Source organism: Marmota monax, unplaced genomic scaffold (genome assembly GCF_021218885.2).
Source record: "Marmota monax isolate L192 unplaced genomic scaffold, Marmota_monax_Labrador192_F-V1.1 WCK01_AAM20220418_F8-fsc00097, whole genome shotgun sequence".
NCBI lineage: Eukaryota > Metazoa > Chordata > Mammalia > Rodentia > Sciuridae > Marmota > Marmota monax.
The window spans coordinates 5483852-5506081 of NW_026694162.1; the positions used below are offsets into that span (position 1 = coordinate 5483852).

A 22230-nucleotide genomic window follows, 5' to 3' on the forward strand; every position below is an offset into this window, starting at 1 on the left:
GAATATTTAATATAAGCACCTCAGATTTGATAAAGTGACTTAGTCAAAGTAAGGGGCTAGGATTAAGGCTAGATCAAACCACCAACAGCCAAAGAAACGTTGTTTATCACCAAATTTTATTATTTAGCCACTTCCTTGACTTTCCATTTATGCCAAAATCATCTCTTTTCCCTTTTAAAGATTACTGGTACAGGGATGATAACACAGAACTAAAAGTACAAGGAAGTCATACAAGACTATGGCTACAAGATAGGAAGCAGCTTTATAGCATGTATCAATTTTTCACTATAGGAGCAAAGTACCTTTGATAATAACAGCATTATACACTAGTCCACATCATACAACTATATTTCTTTCTCCCCTGGGATCCAAGGACAATCATTTTATCGCAAAGCCTGGTTCTAGCACATATTTAAAGAACTGATGAATTGTACATTAGCAGGTTCACATCTCAAGCCTGCCACTATAATCTTGCTTTAAAGTAAAAAAATGTGGTTTAAAATGAGAAATAAACACAAGTTTCCCATTTTCATTTTTGCAGAGACATTGAACATTTAATATTTCTTCCCCTTATGTAAACATAACTTTATTTTATATATATCCTATATTCATCAATTTTCATTGGTCCCAAATGAAAACTCAGAACCTGCAGTAACAATTAACAGCAGAAACAAGGTAGTAACTAAAACTGCTCAAACAGTCAATTTTATTGGTATTGTTTTACAAATAGCCTAATGTTTTACAGAAAGCCAGTATATGAGTAACCTTCATTATTGGTTTTTATAGTTAGGTTTTCAATTTCTAAATTGGTGCTATTTACATCAAAATACTTTCAAAAATTAGAGCATAATAACTATTAAGTCATCAATTCATTTTCTCAGTGGAAGGTACAGAAAACAAACACATCTTTGGAAGTACAAAGCTTCTGCAAATAAACTCCAACTCACAAACATGAGTCTCAGAAATCTTTTATTTATGACAGTTATATCCAACAAGTGAAATTCAGTCCTTTTCCTTTCATTAACACTGAAGGAAAAAACAAAGCTATTGTTGAACCTCAGAGTAAAATAAATCCAGAAACAAAAAATCTGCTCTAAATGTTTCAAATTCTTTAAACTCCAAGATAAACCCCACTGGTACTTTGGGTTCCTTTTTAGTTCTCCCTAAATGTTTTCACAATTAATCAAAAAGCAGTAAGAACTTTATCACTACTATAGACAGAATCACTTGAAGGGTATATACTTACAGTCATTCTCCAAGCATTAAAATGTCCTATAAGGTAAGTAATACAACAGTGCTATAATTTAAGCGAAAATTAAATGTTAGATCATTTTGCATGACAATAATGATTACTGAAGAAATAGTTTACAAATCTATTTAGTTAGCACATTTACCCTAAAGTCCAGTTCTCACTGAATACCATGTTTTTAATGAAACCATTTCAAATTTTTATCTACCAGCTTTTTAAAAAGTATTTACTTTTTAGTTATAGTGGACACATGTCTTTATTTTACTTTATGTGGTGCTGAGGATAGAACCCAGTGCCTCACGCATGCTAGGCGAGCGCTCTCCCTCTGAGCCCCAGCCCCATGTCTACCAGCTTTTGTAGGTTCCAAATATTTTGCTTAACATGACACAGCATAAATATCTTTCCCTTTTTCAGACTAAAACTTAGTCTCAAGGAAAATGTGTTAAGACTATATATCTTCCTTGAACATTACCTAGTCTTCACAGCATAATGTAAAAAGCCACTTCAAATCTTGTTTTAGAAACAGGCACAGTATGTATGTATTTTTTAAAAAAGCAATTCTCATTCCCTTTCTCACCCAAATGAAACCATACACCTTATTTTGGTTAGATGAAAGACAGTCTTACGACATTTCACTTAAGCTAGCTAATACATGAACATTATTCCATCTGATTAATCGTTCTGAAATGATTGTTTTAAAGTTTCATTAAAGCCAAGAGATAAAATTAAATCTGAATCATTCACAGAACAAGGATGAGTCAATGCCTATCAGAGATGATTTTTAAAAAGATTTTAAGCTAATAAACTTCAAAAATAATTTTAAGAGAGAAAATATATAAACCAAAATTGTTTGTGATTTTATTGTCCTTTCCTAATTGTTACTAAAGAGAAAGATGGTACTATTTAAAGTATAAGTCAGGTTAGCCGTCTCCTGTCCTAAATTCAAACAAAAAGTAAAATTAAAGGCTCATTTCTTTGGACACTTGCATTTGACATTAATAGTTACTTGTGCGACATCCAAACATAAACCTAAAATGGACCACAGAGACAGCAGTGCCATAGGACAGTAGTGAAATGCACAAAGAAATTCTTGCAGATATGTCTTGTGCTTTTCTATCAGTGCATGAAGAGTGCAAGTCCACTGCTACTCATATGTTCCAAAAGTATTAACACATCTAATCAACCAAACTACTAAGGAAAAGATATTACATTGCTAAATTTCATTCACAGTAGAGAACCTTAATTTGTTTTCATTTTCTGCCACCCATAGTTTATTCCTAAATATCATAAAAGCATACGCTAATTTCTTAAAGCTTGAGAAATAATGAAGAATGTAGAATTGTGCCCCAAGTCTTTCACTAGTTTGTAGCTGTTAGATTGTTTTAGAACCTTAGATTCAATTCATTCGAAGTAGATTAAATTAAAATGTTACACTTTACCTCAAAAAGTCTACTATCCTAAGAATGTTACCTAGGACCTCTTGAAGACTGAGAATCAGCAAATACTGCCCATTTCACCTTGGAACCACAGTTTTCTACTCTCAAACCAATAATATGTCAACTACATGCATTGAGACTCAAAAGAGCACAAGTGTTCACAGACTTTTATCTGCTTGTGGCCCAAGTGTCAAAGTGAAGTCATCTTCAGAAGGCAAAATGTAATCACTACTTGCAAGTTCTCACAGTGGCCAAAAGGGAAATAGCACAAAGAAAAAGATGAAGGGAAAAGTCACCAGGAAAAAATGGGGAAGGGGGGTGTGGGTGTGGGTGTGGGTGTGTGGGTGTGTGTGTGTGTGTGTGGACCTCAATGACTTCCTGGCCAGCCACACCAAGTATTAGAAACAATTTTTTTTTTTTTTTAAATGGCACTCAGCAGACCAGCCAATAAGGAAAAATACACATCTACCTGCAACAAACATATATTCAGGGCCTTACTGTTTTCCTGACGTAAAGGACTAAAGTATGAGGAGGAGACAAAAATCATACACACTTGCATTTCTGCATTCAATCTCTATCCCCAGAGTTCCCTTGACCAACACTACTCAGATAATGCAGACACCTTATGAAGGTTAATTTCTTTTAGATTGTGCTTTCAAGCTACTAATATATACAGATCATCCCCTCTGCTAATTACAGAAGACCCAAGGTAAATGTAATCTCTTGACTGGTGATTTCATTAATCTGGGACCCAGATGAGAAATTCCATTATGAATACTTTTTCAAGACAAAACGTTTACATTTATCACAGTTGTTTTTTGTACACTTCTTTGTACTTCATGCTAAAGTCTGAATAATTCTGCTGGTAAAAGTCAATACTTTACTCCCATTTAAGGGAATTAACTTCATTATTTTCACTACTTAAGGACTATTTCAATAATAAATGCTATTTGCCACAAGGAAACTAGTTGATAAGAAATGAATAAGCATTCAGGACAAATGTATAGCTGCCACATACAGCTGACTATAGCTGTATGCACTCTGGGTTACCTCCCTTTCCTATAAGAGAGCAGTGCACTTCAGAGTGGCTGGAGTTCTGCAATGATACAGCACAGAAAGGACCAGACTCCCAAACTCTGGTCTTTAAAGTGAGAAAAATTCCTTTAGATTCACTGGATTGCTTGGCAATCATACTAAGGAAAAAATAAGTTTATTCGGGGTTAGAAAATGCTTGGCAATGGCCATATATATATATATATATATATATATAGTGTGTATATATATCAGACTATGCTTAGGCTTGATGCATCATATAGTACTCAAGGATTGATATATCTTCTACAATGTCCTCCTTACACTCTGCCCAGCAACTATAGTTCTCTTTTCTTTTCAGGGCACTTTTGTTCTATAATACTAATCTATCATCAATTTTAGAATGTGCAATCCAGAATTCTACTTTGAAAGCACAGGACAAAGCTTGTACTGCCCATTTGCAATCTGCCACCTTCTGACAGGCAGATAGATTTTAAGAGTAATTCAATTCTAAGAAGAAAAAAGATGCTGAGAAGGCCCATCTTAAGCTCATTTTTAGGATTTTTGGCAACTATACAAATGCACTTTAAAGTTTTAGGACGGAAGAAATGAGCAACTAAGGTTAACAAAACTGTTGTTTCATTAAGACAGGTACATAAAGGTTAAAAATACCTTCAAACAAAACAATGGTTATCTTGTTTATCATCAATTTAAAGTTACAATACATATGAACCCCTTCCCCCAGGCTAGAAAAAAGTCAAGATCATGAGGAAGTGTTAATGAATAGCTAAGATTCATATACGAAGAAAATACTGCCTCAGAGAATACAGAGACACAATAAATGTTAATCAAAACAATCTCTGAGCAGAAAGGTCCACCAGTACAAAAATAAAAAGTAAATAGAAGTAACATAGTAAGAACAACTTGGCAATAAGTCTAATTTTTTATAATTGATTTTGCTCTACTTACTAAGTTAACTAAATGTTGGGGGTTAAAAAAAAAAAGGAAACCTAAGAAAGACTATATAAGTGAGGGAATAGGAAATGAAATGATTTTAGTGCACACATGCACACAGATCTTAACTTTTCTAGAGAACACAATATGTTGAGTAGTAGAAAGGAATTTAATTCCTATAGTGGATGAATGTCATTCACTTAGTATGGAGTTTTCGACATTACAAACAAATTATTAAAGCCTTCAAAAAGAAAGAGTACAACCTAATCTTATAGCATAAAATTAATTCTACTATATATCTTCATTATCTGTATTTACTAATGGATACATATTACAAAAATAATGATATTCAAAGCTCAAAAAAGCAAGCAATTACTACAATGTCTCTGATAGCACTGGGAGACTTTATCCTTTATGTACTAATTCAAACAAGCTTAATTTTAATCAAATTCCACCCATGCTAACAGAACTATTAGATTCTCAGACTTCTCCAAATGTTCATGTCTCCAGAGGGCATGCCTATTTGAAATCCTAAAACCATTTGTTTGCTATTTCTTAATAAAAACTTGTGAAAAACATGTAAACCATACCCTTATCTTTTGGATTACAATGACTAAGTATAAAAACAATTAATTTAACATGTATTAACATTATTAATCTGAACTATAAATCATTGAAGTTACACATAAAAGCACCCACAACATTTAAAAAAATGAAAGATTCACAGTGCACTGCACCCTGGAACATGTGGTTGGAACATTTAAAAAGTGAATTCAAAGACCTATTTATCTTTCAAATACATGAAACATAGTGAAGCCAACATAGCTACTCTTCTCATTTAGCTTCTTAAAATGCAGCACTCAATAGAAGGAAATTATTGCATATTCAGCATACTACTTTATCATCTGATTTCTTCAAATCATACTTAAGTATCCCAAAAGGAGAAAATCTAGTCCTGTGCTAAGCATGGCCTGTCTCAAGGTAACCTGAACAATGAGAGGGAATAAGTACAACAAACAGGTACATCCAACTTAAATATTTTCTGCATAGTTAAGTCACATCATATACGTAAAATTTAACTCATCATTTAACATGTTAACCTCATACTGTCAAGAGAGCCTAAGTTATCATAATCACATACCAACCATTCCCTTAAGTTTGTTCCACAGTGCATTAAATGAAGCAGCACAACAGCAATAACTATTGTAATTAAAGAAAATTTGTTAGTTCTTGAAAATACTCAACCACAGAATCCATACTTCTGATAACTCTGATCTCTTATGCTTTAGTATTGAGAGCTAAAGTCTAAACCTATAGGCACCAGAAGGACTGATCAAGCACTCATTTAAAAAGAAAAAAAAAAAAAGATACACACACACACACACACACACAAACACTAAAAATTAAATGGTTTCCAGATGACAGTAAACAAGTGAAAAATGATTCATCTGCCAGGAAAACTGTTTTCACTTCCTTAATGATTTAACAGAAATCTGGAATGCTTGGACCAACTATAAACATGGCTCAAGGAGACCCGAGCAAAGCAGCTGTATTTCTGAAAAGAATAGTAAAAGCTTCCAAATGCAATCATATAATGCATTAAAAAGCAAAGGTCACATAAGGATTCACAAATTAGTCACATTAAAAGATGCAGGATTGTGGATAACCTAATTCTCAAAACACTGCTAGCAACATGAATTCTCCTGCTTAGCACCGAGTGTGACACTTTCATTAATAAATAGAATTTCTCCTTTAAAATCAAGTCACTTAAAATCTAAAGCCAAGTAATAATACAAAGTGAATCCTTACAATAGCCCCCCCTTTAAAAGTTCTACAGGTTAAGCAGAACCTCTAATTAAATAGGCTACCTATACAGAATAAAGATTTCTACAGTAACATTTATAAGCAGAAAATATTTTGTGGATACCACTTGTAAAACAAACAAAAAGATCAAAACCCATATGACAGACATACACGCATAGACTCAAACTGTCCCTCACCCCCACCCCCAAGAATTATCTTCAATGAGGTCAGATGCAGCCAAAATGTATCTCCTACTTAAAGCTCAGGTGATTGTCCTCAGTTATAGCTGAAAATTCTTCTCAAAATGGCTATTGCCATCCTTATTTGGATTTAAGAATCCGAAAGGAGCAAAATACATTCCTAGGAGTGAGTTATGTATGTTACTTTCATGTTCTGATCTTGCCCTAGTGAAATGCTTTATTTGTTCTTGGTAAACTGGACACCCCTTCTGCTTCTGATGCCCATCATTCAGGGGTTTCAGCATGCCAATAAAAGCATTTCACTTTGTTCTACTGAAAATTGGAACCTAATATAACATCAATTTCCATAGATCACACAGATATGCAATGTAAAACTAATGTCAATTTTTCCATACATATTTACACAACTGGAATATATCAGAAATTTTCACACGAACAAAATCATTATACAATGGTAAAGGGTTGGAGGCAGGATGGTAAAAACATAATCCCAAATACTTACTGGGCCCTTGCCTCCTTGGCTTTCTGCTCCAGCACTCATAGGTTTATTGAATGTACCCAGCATAACTCAAAATTACAGCATCAACTCCCCATCAACTGAATCCCTCCTCCAAGCTGCCAATTTTATCCTTATGAAGTGCTATGAGTTCATTTTGCACATGAATATTATATTAAAGATGTTGGCTCTGAATAACTCCTTTCAACAAAACTCTAAGCAAAGGAGAATTAGCTTCAGTGGTCAGAAGCAGAGAAATAAAATGCCACCAAGACAGATGGCTTGCAATCTCAACATCTGAGACATTTCAGCTTTTATGTTCATTTAATAATTGGATATTTTAAGTTTCTTTTTAAAAATTTCAATACAAGTAAACGATTATTGCAATCACTGTAATGGGTAGATGAAGTATTCCCATTACCTTGGCTAATTGATTTCTCAAACACTATTTTCTTGACCAGAGAAAATAAGACCCAGTCACACAGAAAAAAAAAAAAATGCCCTCCAAAAAAAAATTACACTTGTTTCAAACACTGAAAAGGTAAAACTGTTTAAAAGATTATAACTGCATTTACAGTGCAAACTCATGCTTCTTTCTACTCTTCTGCACAGAAAATCCTTTCAGAAACACTGCCTCCCTGCATTTCTTTAAAACACCTGAGAAAGGTAAGGCTTGAGGAGACACCCGCTCAAATACAACAGGTCTCTGATCTTGGGACTTCTATAATACATCTGTTGCTATCAAAGGTCCAAGATTTTCATTATAGCATTATGGTCAAACTTGAAACTCAAAAAAGTTCTGGATGAAAAGGGGAACTTGCAATGTCCATTACATGCCACAGACTGTCCCTCAACATGTTCTAGTAACTGGTCTTCACTGGAACAAGGCAGGTCATATACAGCATCTGCTTAGGAAACAAAATAAATAATCTCAGTAACTCAGTAAGAAAACATGACCCTTTACCTTTGTTACAAAGAAATTCATGCAGAATGTTTATCTTTCCACACTCTAACCTAAGCAGAACCACCAAAATATTTCCTTTTCGTCAACTGAATTTCTAATTATTGATTATTTCTACATAAATACTCAAAATCCTTCAACATTTCCTTGTTTTTAAAATGGACACAATTTTACCTATTATATTCATTTGCATTCTGTGCAAAAATATCAAGAGCTTCTCCAAAGAGCTCAAAATGGAAGCAATGTGAAAATCAGTTAAAATGGAAAAATTGTAAAGATTACAATTACAGGAAAATAAGTTACTCAAGGGGCTAGGGCTGGGCTCAGTGGTACAGCGCTTGCCTCGCATGTGTGAGGCCCTGGGTTCGATCCTTAGCACCACATATAAATAAATAAAAGTATTGTGTCCATCTACAACTAAAAAAAAAAAGAAGTAGTTACTCCTCAGTCTTTAATATACAGAATGAAAAAAATTTTTTCCCAAAATCAGAGTATAACAAAACTGCAATTTATCTGGTTTTGCTGTTATTTGGTTCTGTTCCTTTTTTAAATATAGCAGGGACCTAACCAGGAAATCAGGTCTGGAAAGGACATTAAGAAGCTGAGGCAAGAGGTCTGAATATCAGGATTCTCAAAACAAGAATCCTTTTATACTTCTTTCTCAAGACAACCCAAAGTTTAATATATTCATACACAACTATTATGCCATACATAAAAATGAACTTGAAATAGATTAAAGACTTAAATGTAAAAACCGTAAACTGTGGCACTTCTAGAAGGAAACACAGAAAAAAAGCTTAACTTTTTGGATAGGACACCAAAAGCAAAAATAAAGGAGACTACATCAAACTAAAATGTGATGATAAATCCTACTTCATAGTTAACCTTAACTTTCCATAATAGTAGCTTTTTTATCTTGCTAAAATTATAGACATTAACATAAAAATAAGATAAAGAATATTTTTGATTTCTTAACTTTTCTAAGAAAGCCTTAAATTAAGATGAATAAATGCATAGCACAGCAAATTTCAAACACTTCAAAAACAGCACACTGCACTTCTAAGTGACAGTTCTATCCATGGAACCACCTTAAAAAGATCCTCAATACCTTCAAAAAAGGGAGAATATATTCGATTGTGAACTTAGTGTTTTTATGTACATGTGACAATGAGGTTTCTGTACCTTTACAATAACTTGGCCCTTTCTATTCTCCCATTAATACATAAGTAATTTTTCACATACTCAGGCATAGCAGAGACTTCACATTCACAAAAGAAATAGTATAAAGGGCAAATAATTTCATCTTGATCATTTAAATTAATTCATTTTAGACAGTTTATAGAGAACTCCACATATAGGAACTCTCTAAAGAATATATGCAATTCTTCCTGTTTTAACTATCAGTTCATTATATAACCTTAAAAAATCAGGCAAACAAACCAAACTCCACAAGACAGATTCTTGAAAAAAACAGAAAACAACTTGCCTGTTTCAAAGTTATCCTGAAGTTTTCGTGGATGCAGTTTCTTTTCACATTTCTATCAAAGCAAAACAAAAACCACAAACACACTCACATATACAAAACAGTCTCCAATTATTTGCACTTATTAAAAATAAGGAGATATATTACCAAATTTCTCAGTGAGAGAATTAACCAGGAATGTAATTATCATTTCCATTCTCTCACTGTTTTTTTTTTTTTTTTTTTGGGGGGGGGTCTTTTCTTTATTGGAACTGGAGATTAAACCCAGGATTTTGCATATAACAGCATGTGCTTTGCCACTGATCTATACCTCAGCCCTTAGTAGCTTCTCCACCCCCCCCCAAGCCTAAATGTTTTTGTTTATTTAACTGTCCATCTACAACTACAAAAATTTTTTTAATGTTAAAAAAAGGTCATATTATGAACAAAATCTTTTTTCTATAAGTACACATTTAGATTTTACTGATTCAATGATAGTCTACTGCATCTATCTACAATACAGCATTTAATATCATCTTCTTAGATCTCTTACTTGTTCCATATTTTCATTATTATGAAAAGAAAGGGAAGGGTGAGTCTTCTTTAAATTCCCCTTCTAAGGAAATGAGATAAGGCTTTTGATATAGGTAAAACTCCTCTTTGAACACTTAACACTTTTCATATGTGTATTAGTCATTTTTATTTCTTCTCTTACAAACTGTTCATATACTTGTTCTCTTTTCTAAAACTTTTAAATCTATTCAAATTTTCCAGACAAATTTGAGAGTCCTTTGTGACATTTTCAAAAAGAAAAGCCAGTAAAAATTTTTGACTGGTAGAGTTAAATTTATACTTTGAGGAGAGTTGTACAATATTATCATTAAGAAATACTCGCCTAGCTTTTGTTAGATGTTGAATTTTATTAGAAGTATTCTGATCATCAATTAAGATTATTTTGTTCTTTCCAGTATTTTTTTTTTTTTTAATCAGACTACAGTTAAATAAGAGGGCAAATGACTTGTTTCTTTTTTTGTTTGTTTTTGTATTTTGAAGTACTAGGGGTTGAACCCAGGACCTTGTACATGCAGGCAAGCACTCTACCATGGAGATACATCCCCAGCCCTAACAGAGTAAAAAGTTTTGATAGTAAACTGGTCTTTAATGTATCTTTATCTTTACTGGAGGAGTCATTACACCCCAAGTCAAACAAATTACACTTAAGGAATTCAGGAAAAATTTTTTGCTAAAAATTTGGATTACTATTATCATCCACTTTACTAAAGAAATGAAAAACAGGTAAAACTACAAAAAGAAAATCAAGCACACTAACATTAGGATTTACAAAAGAAATAAGCAAGGACATTATTAGTTACCTTCTGAAGCACAAATTAAGAATGAAAGGTAATGCCTTAAAATGTTCAGTTATTTGTCTTTAGACCTAGTTTAATGACAATGTCACTAGCTATTAGTGTTTAATTTTCTAAACTATCAACTTGGAGAAGGAAAAAAAAAAAAACCACTGACTTTCTACCAAATTTTTAATTTCAATAAATTAATGAATTACAAAAAAAGTTAATTTCACAAAAAGAAGTTGAGAGTAGACTGGTACTGGAGGCTGGGGAGAGTAATGGGGGAACAGAGGGATGCAAAAAAGTTGATCAATGGATACAACTAGACGGGACTAAGCCCATAGATATTGATAATATAAAATGTATTTCAAAAAGTTGGAAGGAGGGGCTGGGGCTCAGCGGTAGAGCGCTCACCTAGCATGTGCGAGGCGCTGAGTTCAATCCTCAGCACCACAAAAAATAAATAAAATATTGTGTCCAAATACAACATATATATATATATATATATATATATATATATATATAAAAGTTGGAAGGAGTTTTTTTTCACTATGAAGAAAAGCAGACAGATGTTTGAGAGACAGATTTGTTTAACCTGATTTGAACATTTGTTTTGTGTATACATGTATGAATACATCACATGGTAATCCGTAAGTACATACAGTTTTTATGCTTTTAAAGATCCACTGAAAAGTTTAAATTGAAAAAATTTTAATAGATTATTCTTTATGAAAATATAGACAGAGTAACAGCCAAAGGATTGCTCTAGAGAAGTCCAACTCTTGTTTTCATGGCATGAAAATCAATGTATCCGGGCATGGTGGCGCACACCTGTAATTCCAGCAGCTCGAGAAGACGAGACAGGGGGATCACAAGTTCAAAGCCAGACTCTGCAAGGGCGAGGCGTTAAGCAACTCAGTGAGACCCTGTCTCTAAATAATTACAAAATAGGGCTGGGGGTGTTGCTCAGTGGTTAGTGCCCCTGAGTTCAATCCCTGGTACACCAACCCCAAAATCAATGTAAATAACCATCTAAAAAGCAAAAAATTATATGTACAACTGAATCAATGTTGTAAGTCTATAATTAAGAGCAACCAAATAAAATTTTTTGTGCATGAATACAAGAGTGCCTAATTTACTTACATAAAAATCCTACTAATGTATCAAAATAACAACACAATAACATTAATGTGCATTGACAATGCCCATTGTTCCACTCTCAGAATGAACTATATTTAGCATTTGTGCCATAATTCTTACCATCAAGGGATTCTGCTGCTTTGGTGGCTGGCTATGGACACCGTTTGTTCTTTTCTTCTGATTAGGTGAATCTTGATACTGTTTTCTGCCATTTCCCCTCATACTCTGATTCTATTGTCCCAATAAAAAGAAATAAAATGTAAATTTATTATATAACGTAACAACACAAAATATACTTCTATGAATGTTTGTAGCTAGATAGAATTAAAAATTTCATAAATCATCATATCAACGTATTTCCTTACAAAAGATAATTCTTTACAAATAAAGATTTCACTAAAGGTATAAAAGAGCAAATAGGATGGGCCTTGGGAATCTTTCCACATCTCTTGCCTTGTCCCACTTCTGCTTACAGATTTTATAATGCATAAATAGAAGCTAGGGGTACAAGTAACTGAAGTGATACAGTGTAGTTAGAATGCATGAGGCCCTGGGTTAAATCTCCAACAACACCCTTACCACCACCACCACCACCACCACCACCACCAATAAACAAACAAATAAATAAATAAATAAGAGAGAAAAGATGGAGGAACAGGTTTTGAAAACGCTACATGACTATTAAAGGGGACCTCTCTGTGAAAGGAACGCTAATGGGAACTGGCAACAGAATTTAGAACAGTAGTGGATGTGATCAGTTATCACTCTGAAAAATCTACTTTAAATTTCTAATAAGTAAGCACTGTTAGATGATAATCTTTTAAGTACCTGCTTTTGATTCCTCTGAATATATACTTAGGTGTGAAATTACTGAGTTAAATGGTAACTTTAGACTTTTTGAGAAAACATCAGTACTGTTCTCCATATATTCCACAGGAGTGTACAAGCATTCCAATTCTCCACATTTTCATCAATAGTTGTTATTTTCAATTTTATTGGTGTTATTATCCTTACTGGCACCCTAATACATAAGTGGTATCTCACTGTGCTTTGATTTGCAGTTATTTCCCTAATAACAATGTTGCAAACATCTTTTTTGCACTTATTGGCCATTGGAATATCTTCTTCTGAGAAGTGTCTATTTAAGTCACTTACCCATATTTTTGTTGTTGTTGTTGATAGACCTTTATTTTATGTACTTATATGTGGTGCTCAGAATCAAACCCAGTGTCTCACACATACCACTGAGCTCCAGCCCCAACCCCACTTGCCCACATTTTTTTTTTTTTTTGAGAGAGAGAGAATTTTTTTTAATATTTATTTTTTAGTTTTCGGCGGACACAACATCTTTGTATGTCGTGCTGAGGATCGAACCTGGGCCGCACGCATGCCAGGCGAGCGCGCTACCACTTGAGCCACTTCCCCAGCCCCCCACTTGCCCACATTTTAATAGGTTTGGTATTTTGTTGTTGAGTTGTTTACATATTCTGGAAATTAATTTCTTTCAAATGCATGATCTGTGAACATTTTTTCCCATTTTGCAGGCTGTCTTTTCACTGTTTCAATAATGTCTTATGATGCACAAAAGTTTTTAAATTTTGACAAACTGTATTTTTAAAAATGATAATAAGGTTGGCACCCTAATGAATGTTTAAAATAAAAAAGATAGCCAGGCACGGTGTCACATGCCTGTGATCCCAGTGGCTCAGGAGGCTGAGGAAGGAGGATCAAAAGTTCAAAGCCAGCCTCAGCAACTTAGCTGGGCACTTAGCAACTCAGTTGAGACCCCATCTCTAAACAAAATATAAAAAGGGCTGGGATGTGGCTCATTTGTTAAGTACCTCAATTCTCAATACAAAAAAATAAATAAATGAAAAAGATAATACCACGTGTAAGGCTATAAAACACAACTCTCATATCTAGAAGCAAGTATAAAACATTAGAAAACATCATTTCCAAGTACATACTCAAGAACATAGGCAATAAAGTAGCAACAACCAAAGTGTCCACTAAGCATGAATGGATAAAACTCTGGTATCATCATAAGCCATTTTTGCTAATCAAGAGCAAAAATGAAATTTTACAATACAATGTTGCATTTTTCTTGGAAAAAAGTCAATAGATCCATTTATCTTAACTTGGAAGTGACTATTTTTTTTTTTAAAGAGAGAGAGAATTTTTTAATATTTATTTTTTTTAGTTTTCAGCGGACACAACATCTTTGTATGTGGTGCTTGGATCGAACCCGGGCCACACGCATGCCAGGTGAGTGCACTACCGCTTGAGCCACATCCCCAGACCCCATTTATCTTAACTTGGAAGCCATCATTTGTTGTTTTGTTTTTGAATGAGCCTTTAACTAACAGTACATATACTAAAATCAGATATTAGTTCCTATTATTTGCTATACAGATTTTTTTTTTTTTTTGGTACGGGGATTAAACCCAGGGGTGTTTAACCACTGAGTCACATCCCCAGCCCATTTTTAATTTTTTTATTTTGAGACAGGGTCTAAGTTGCTTAGAGCATCACTAAGTCGCTGAAGTTGGCTTTGAACTTATAATCCTCCTGCTTCAGTCTCCCAAATTGCTGGGATTACAGGCATGTGCCACCTGCCAAGCTGAATTTATAACAAAGTTGTAAAGGATAAGGAATGTCTGCCCTGCTTCAAATCACAAGTCAGACACATCAAAGTCTTTGCTCGACAATTCAGAGCTCTATAATATATCATTAATTAGTCAACTAAGAATAATTTCATTGTTGTTTTTCATTTCCTCTTCATAGAATATTTTGCTAAGGATGTCCTGTAGTGCAGGTTATCTAGCTGTAAATTCTTTTTAACTTTTGTTTATCATGGAAGGTTTTACTTCATCATCAAATCTAAAGCTTAATTTTGCTGGATACAAGATTCTTGGCTGGCATCCATTTTCTTAAAGGGCTTTATATATATTGTTCCAGGATCTTCTAGTTCTCAGGGTCTGGGTTGAAAAATCTGCACATAACCTAATTGGTTTCCCCCTATATGTAATCTGATTTCTTTCTCTTGTGGCTTTTAATATTCTCTCCTTATTCTGTATACTAGGCATTTTCATTATAATGTGCCTTGGTGTGGATCTGTTGTGATTTTGCACTTTTGGTGTCCTGTAAGCCTCTTGAATTTGGTTTTCCAATTTGTTCTTCATGTTTGGAAAATTTTCTGATATTATTTTGTTGAAGAGATTGCTCATTCCTTTGGTTTTAAACTCTAAGCCTTCCTCTATCCAAATAACTCTTAAATTTGGTCTTTTTATGCTATCCCATGTTTCTTGAATGTTCTGCTCATGGTTTCTTAACATTTTTCACTGTGTGGTCTACTTTTTTTTCAAGAGTATATATTTTGTCTTCATTGGTCTAATTTGTTGATGATACTGTTAATTCAACTTTAAATTTGGTTTATTGTTCCTTTCATTTCAAGGATTTTTGTTTGGTTTTTCTTTTTTTTTTTTGTTATAAAACAAAGTTTACTCTGCAATACTTTATCATAATGAATTGTATCTCTTTGGTAAAAATAAACTTTATAAACATTTTAATTATCAGAGATTAGATACAAAAACTAAACATTTGTAAGTTGTTTTTAATATGAGCAAAGACTGGCAACTAAGAAGTGGTTCACTTGTGACTGGTCATCTACTGGCAGTTACAATTCCAACTGAAGACAATTTTTATGCTACATCAAAAAAGAGAAAACAGTTTAATAACAAATTTCTTGAAACAGAAAGCATCTTTATACTTTCATTTAAAAATAAATAGTAGTTACAATGAATTGGCAATTATACATTTTTATATACTATCTGATGGCAACATAATACTTTAAAATCAAGCACTTAGTTTAATAAAAAAATGTACAACAATTTTAGAAACAAGTTTTGACAATGGCACTGGCAGTTAGATGCAAAGAATGTACTTTAAGAAAAAATGGCAGGTATAACATTAAAATATTCTATTTTCCCTTTCAATAAATATTTTGACTACATCATAACATACTGAAGTAAACTTTGTTTAAATCAAAGCTTACACATTTCAAACTAATAAAACTATAAAGTATATATAAACCAGAAAGCCTCAAAGTCTCTTAAATGAGTCTTCACAAAAGGGTGTTAAATTACTGTAGTATTTAAGACAAAAGTCTTTACACTTTGTGAAGTATTCACATCTGTTGCTTAAATTGCTGGGGAAGGCTTCCTGGCCTACCAAAACACACACATTCCCTCCTTAACACTTTCTCTAGCTTTGAATTTTTTGCTAACGTATATTTGACTGACCATCTAATATGAACCCTTTACATAATGCCTCAGAAAGTAGCAAAAGAAAAAAAAAAAAAAAAACTATATATATATATATATACTAAACTTTACAATATACAAAGGAATCTAATTTAAGAGAAGTCATGCTGACTATGAGGACAGGAAAAGCTCAAAGGTGGAAAAAGGGAGGTATCCACCAATAGTTAGCTTTTCCACAAATGCAGGTAATCTGTTTTCTTCTGAATTTGTAAAGTAAAATATTAACTAATTTAGTAATATATTGCACAAACAAATGTCAAAAATACATACTCGGGAAACACAGATTCTTCATCTTCACAGATGAAGATTAATCGTGCTGAGACAAAACTCTCACTAGGGATCTAGTATAAACTGGAATAGGTTGCAACCAACTTTCTATTTTTTTGATGTAAGGCAAATTGTATGTTAATTTAAGTCACAGTTATTGAAAAATATGTAACTTCTCTGGGGTTTCCAAATTGTTCTTACTACAGCAAAATTAATTTATTATTTGGAATAAAATTTCTAGTCCACAGGACTTGGAATGACTTTCCTTAATTGTATGGCTATGAGACATGTTTCTATCTCCACACAACTCAGGAGTGAGAACAGCGGGACCATAATTAAAAAGCTGCTCCCCTTGAAAATAACTGCTGTGTTGTATTAGCAAATGGAATATGACACACGAATCCTATACAAGATTTGGGTGTAAATAAAATGTCTAACTTCTCCCTGGTAGATGTTAGTACAGTGTTTATTGTCCTTGCTAATGATGAAGGTAGCTTAAACATTTAAATTTGTTGGATAAGTACAGAGGGAGAAAAAAAATCAAAGAAATTAAGGAGTTACATATATGAAGACATTTTGAAGATCCCTATTACAGCTGAGAATACATCCATTTTTGTAATCTCTTTACTATTTACACCGTGGTAAAAGGTTTTTTTTGTTTGTTTTTGGTGTTTTATTCACTGTCTATAGTAAAAGAGGTTAACCTGGCTTAGCTATTTGCTGGAGATGTGACATTTATGAAGGAAAAAGTCCAAATAACTCATCCTACATTATCAACAAATGAAAAAATTACTGTATTTCAACAGCACCAATTGTATTAAGGTAGTTATCTATAATCAATGACAACTGACAGGGAAACAGGACAGAAAACATTAATGCTATTATCCCTGTATAAAAGTCTTATCAATTGAAAGATACATTTGTTATTATTCTTCTTTTGACAGTTTTGTCGAAATAAAATTTAGAAGCTAAAATAAAAACATTTATGTCTTTAAAAAAATCCAAGAAAATGTTTTATAGTCATAAACACAGCTGAGAGCAGGAAATCAACATCTTGAGTTTGACTCTGCATGTGTGTGTGTGTATCTACGTATAAAAATTATGGGGAAAAATGAAAATTAAGTCATTGTCTATGACATAGAATGTATCATAAGAATGACTTTTCCAAAGTCGTTCCCACCATTGTAAAAAGAAACGTAATAAATTATAGTTTTAGTATCCCTGTTCTTTCTCCATAATGTAGTCAAACTATATAAATGATATTATAAAAAACTGTCTCATAAGCAGATTTGTTTAAATACTTAAAACATTTTAAGACAATGCTGGAATAGTAATATAAAAACCTTTTAGCATGGATCAATGGCACATATAAGTATTACACTGCCTCCTCAAAAAGTTTTGTGTAAGATCTAATTTTATATGAGTGTTGAAATCCGAGAAAGTATTTTAGCTCTACAGTTAAGCCTTTTAAAATTTATTTCGTATACATTCAATTTTAATTCATACAAAGCTTGGAAAGTTTTGTTCTTTTTTTTTCCTAAATGACCTACTTTCATTTATGATAACATAAGTAATAAGTATTCCACTCCATCTGGTTATAAGACTCTTAGAATGCAGTGTATTTAGGAAAGCAAATGAAAGATTCTTATTGCAAAAGTATGTCAAAATTGGCGTTACTCCATAACACTCTATGGCTATATCCTCTGAGTGGACAATTTCCACTTCACATAGACAGCTGGTGGCTTAAACAGTGGTTGCAGAGCACTTTGGGAAAAAATAAAAGGCCCCAATGAATGCTATGCGTCATCCATGATGTAAAAACACTTCAGATACTACTGTAATAGGAACTGTAGTCTTCTTAGATGAAATCACATCCCCAAATTTTCTTTTCTAAATCTTACAACACTGTTGGATTTTTTACCTATATTATTGACAGGAATTTTCTAGACATCTAGGATCTTTTCTGATTTATATTTGACTTTGCTCATGTTCAACAAATAATTTAAAACAAAAAATAAGACACAATTAAAATAATTCAAATCTTACCCTACTAGGTCATGTGGCAGGGAGGAGTATATGACAAAGATATCAGCAAAAATTTTAATGGGATCAGTAACTATGGATTTTCATATGTAACAATTTCCAAATCTTAAGAGACACTTATCACAAAAATTATGCTCTCAGGCTTTTTTATCACATGTTTACGATTGGGCATGATCCTTACAGCAATGGTTAAATTTTAAAAAATAAACAGAAATCAAAAATGTTTTGAAAGAAACAAGTAATTGGCACCCCTCCTCACCTTAAAACTAAAGTCGATTATGGCTTTGATATCCCTTGTAAAGAATTAAGTAGAAGAGTATTGCCACACTTTAAAATAATTTCACACCAAAAAGCATTTCTATTTTTTCCGTTGCTTTTGACTTTGTGTCTTTGCAGTACTTATCAGGGAACCCAGACATGTACGAATTCCAGCAAGGTGGAGCAGAGATCCAGCTGCCTCTTTGAGCTCCTCATCAATTTCTTGACATGACTGTTTTCGCATCTTTTTGCCTGGCTGCCCTTTCTGAGAGGTATCTGCACAAGCCTGTGATGCGTAGCCACTGTCTCCAAGAGGATCATCTTCATAATCAACATCTGTGTCTTCTTCACTGTGAAATCCTTCACTGCCATCACTTCCCACATGGCTACTCTTTGGGATAAATTCATAGACCTCATCCACAGAAGACAAGGAAGACACACTAGATCTGGACGCACAGCGCTGTGCTGCCATGCTACTTGCACTGTAATTATGATCTTCTTTTGGATCAATGCTGGTGGTGGAAGAATCACTCTCTTGTAATCTTATAGCACTGGGATGATTAAATGCATTACCATAATTCCTCTTTTTCTGCAATGATGTTTTAAGAGGAAGAGGCTTTTCACATTCTAAAATCCCCTGCTCTATGGAAGTATTTAAAAGCATCATTGCAGCGGCAGCATCAATATCAGATTCTTTGAGGGTTCGCACCTGGTTCTGCTTGAAAACAGAGCTTAGGTAGTGAGGTGATAAAGAACCACACTGACAGTTACGAGGCTCTGAGGAAAAAGGTTGCTTCTTCAGTGCCTGCATAAGATTGGGTTTATATTCTGGATCAACACACCATAAGGAACCTTTGCCATTAACCTTGCCATGGCTTCTTTCCACTTTCTGAAAACACTTATTTAGGGACAGATTATGTCGAACAGAATTCTTCCAGCCTGTAGGTGCAGTAGCAAAATATGGAAAATGGTCCAGAATCCAGCTATAAATTTCTTTGACAGGCAAACATTTATTTGGAGAGTGTTCAATAGCCATATAAATGAGAAGACTAAAAGAGTATGGGGGCTTTGAAGTTGTTGATTTTTGTTCTGGGCTCTGGTAGCAAGATGGTCCAAAGGATGGTACATCATCTCCTTCTATGTCATACAATGGACTAACCATTGGAGGACCCTCACTTCCGAGGCTGAAGTTTGTTAGAAGATTAGTACTTTCCTGAAGCCAGTTCAAGTTTGTGAGCTCATCATCTGCGGACTCACCGCCTACTAGAGTGGCCTTTGGCCTGGCAGCATCAACAGCTTCAGGCAAACTTCCCATTTTATAAATCTGACTTAGTGCCGCAACTTTTTCAGCTCCTGGGGTTTCAGCTGTCTTATCTGGAGTCATTCCAATTACTGGACCCATTTACTTTAATAGGTCGTCAGCTCTGCCGCTGCAGCGGGGAAGCGAGGGATGGGCCAGGAAAGACACAATATGGCAGAGCACCGCAGCTGCTCCCTGTGGCTTCCAGCAGCCGCCTCCGGGAAGACATGGCAACAAGCAGGCAGCGGCAGCTGCGGTGGCGGCCGCGGCAGCACCACATCCCCCTCCGGCTCGCTTCCTCCCCCTCCTCCCCCCGCCCCACTGCCATGGCAACGCGGCGCCGCCCCTTTTTTGTTTGGTTTTTCTTTAGAACGTCTATCTCCCTATTGAAGTAATCTTTTGCTGCCTGTATTTGCTCTCTTGTATCATCTTTTAATTCACAAAACATTTTAATTATATACATCCTGAACTCCTCTGTCATTTCATCTGCTATGCTGGCCATGGATTCTAATAATGTGGTATCCTGATGTGCTTGGGGCGCTTTCTTCCCTTGTCTTTTCATGTTGCTCATGTGCCTTCCTTTCTAGCTCTGTGGATTCAAGGTGTTGCTGTTTTTAGCTTATAGGCTTATAATGCCCCTGCAGGGTTCTAATACCTCTCCTTTGAGCAGAAGGACAACATTAACAGATCCCAATGTAAACAAAATACCATCTGATAAGAGACCCAGAATAGCTAAAGCAATCCCTAGCAAGAAGGGTGAAGCAGGTGGCCTCACTATATCAGATGTTAAACTATACTATAGAGAAATAGTTATTGGCACCAAAATAGACTGATAGATCAATAGTACAGAACAGAGGACACAGAAACTAACCCACAATACTACAGTTATCTTATATTAGACAAATGTGCTAAAAAGATACATCAGAGAAAAGATAACGTCTTCAATAAACGGTGCTGGGAGAACTGGAAATCCATATGCAACAAAATGAAATTAAACCCCCCTCTCTCACCAGGCACAAAACTCAAAGTGGATCAAGGACCTAGGAATTCAACAAGAGACACTGTGCCTATTAGAAGAAAAAGTAGGCCCAAATCTCCATCATGTTGGATTAGGCCCCAACTTCCTTAATAAGACTCTTACAGCACAAGAATTAAAATCAAGAATCAATAAATGGGGTAGATTCAAACTCAAAAGCTTCTTCTCAGAAAAAGAAACAGTGAGGTGAATAGAGAGCCTACATCTTGGGAACAAATTTCTGCCACTCACACAGATAGAGCACTAATCTCTAGGGTATATAAAGAACTCAAAAAGCTAAGCACCAAAACAACAAATAACCTAATCAATAAATGGGCCAAGGAACTGAACAGACACCTCTCAGAAGAGGATATACAATCAATCGACAAATATATGAAAAAAATGTTCAACATATCTAGCAATTAGAGAAATGCAAATCAAAACTACTCTAAGATTTCATCTCACTCCAGTCAGAATGGCAGCTATTATGCATACAAACAACAGTAAGTGTTGGCGAGGATGTGGGGAAAAAGGTACACTCATACACTGCAAACTGGTACAGCCAATATGGAAAGCAGTATGGAGATTTCTTGGAAAATTGGGAATGGAACCACCATTTGACTCAGCTATCCCTCTCCTCGGTCTATACCCAAAGGACTTAAAAACAGCATACTACAAGGACACAGCCACATCAATGTTTACAGCAGCACAATTCACAATAGCTGAACTGTGGAACCAAGCTAGATGCCCCTCAATAGATGAATGGATTAAAAAAAAATGTGGCATATATACACAATGGAATATTACTCAGCAATAAAAAAGAGAATAAAATCATGGCATTTGCAGGTAAATGGATGAAGTTGGAGAATATAATGCTAAGTGGAGTTGACCAATCCCCCCAAAAAACCAAACACCGAATGTTTTCTCTGATATAAGGAGGCTG

The 22230-nt window shown here is 34.4% G+C and overlaps 2 protein-coding genes across 2 annotated transcripts in view; both read right to left on the reverse strand.

Annotated features, from left to right (window-relative positions):
- Positions 1 to 95: 95 nt before the first annotated feature.
- Positions 96 to 22230, reverse strand: part of Dcp2 (decapping mRNA 2) — a 28334-nt gene continuing 6199 nt past the window's right edge. The window contains exons 6-7 of the mRNA XM_058585989.1: positions 12203 to 12313; positions 96 to 9669 (exon numbers count right to left, since the gene is read on the reverse strand). Coding sequence (XP_058441972.1) covers positions 9550 to 9669; positions 12203 to 12313 — 231 coding nt within the window. The 3' untranslated portion in view covers positions 96 to 9549. The remainder of the gene's footprint in view (positions 9670 to 12202; positions 12314 to 22230) is intronic.
- Positions 15407 to 20507, reverse strand: LOC124107664 (forkhead box protein N2-like). Its single transcript, XM_046465852.2, has one exon. It carries the CDS (start codon positions 20372 to 20374, stop codon positions 19073 to 19075), a length of 1302 nt encoding a protein of 433 aa, XP_046321808.1. The 5' UTR covers positions 20375 to 20507; the 3' UTR covers positions 15407 to 19072.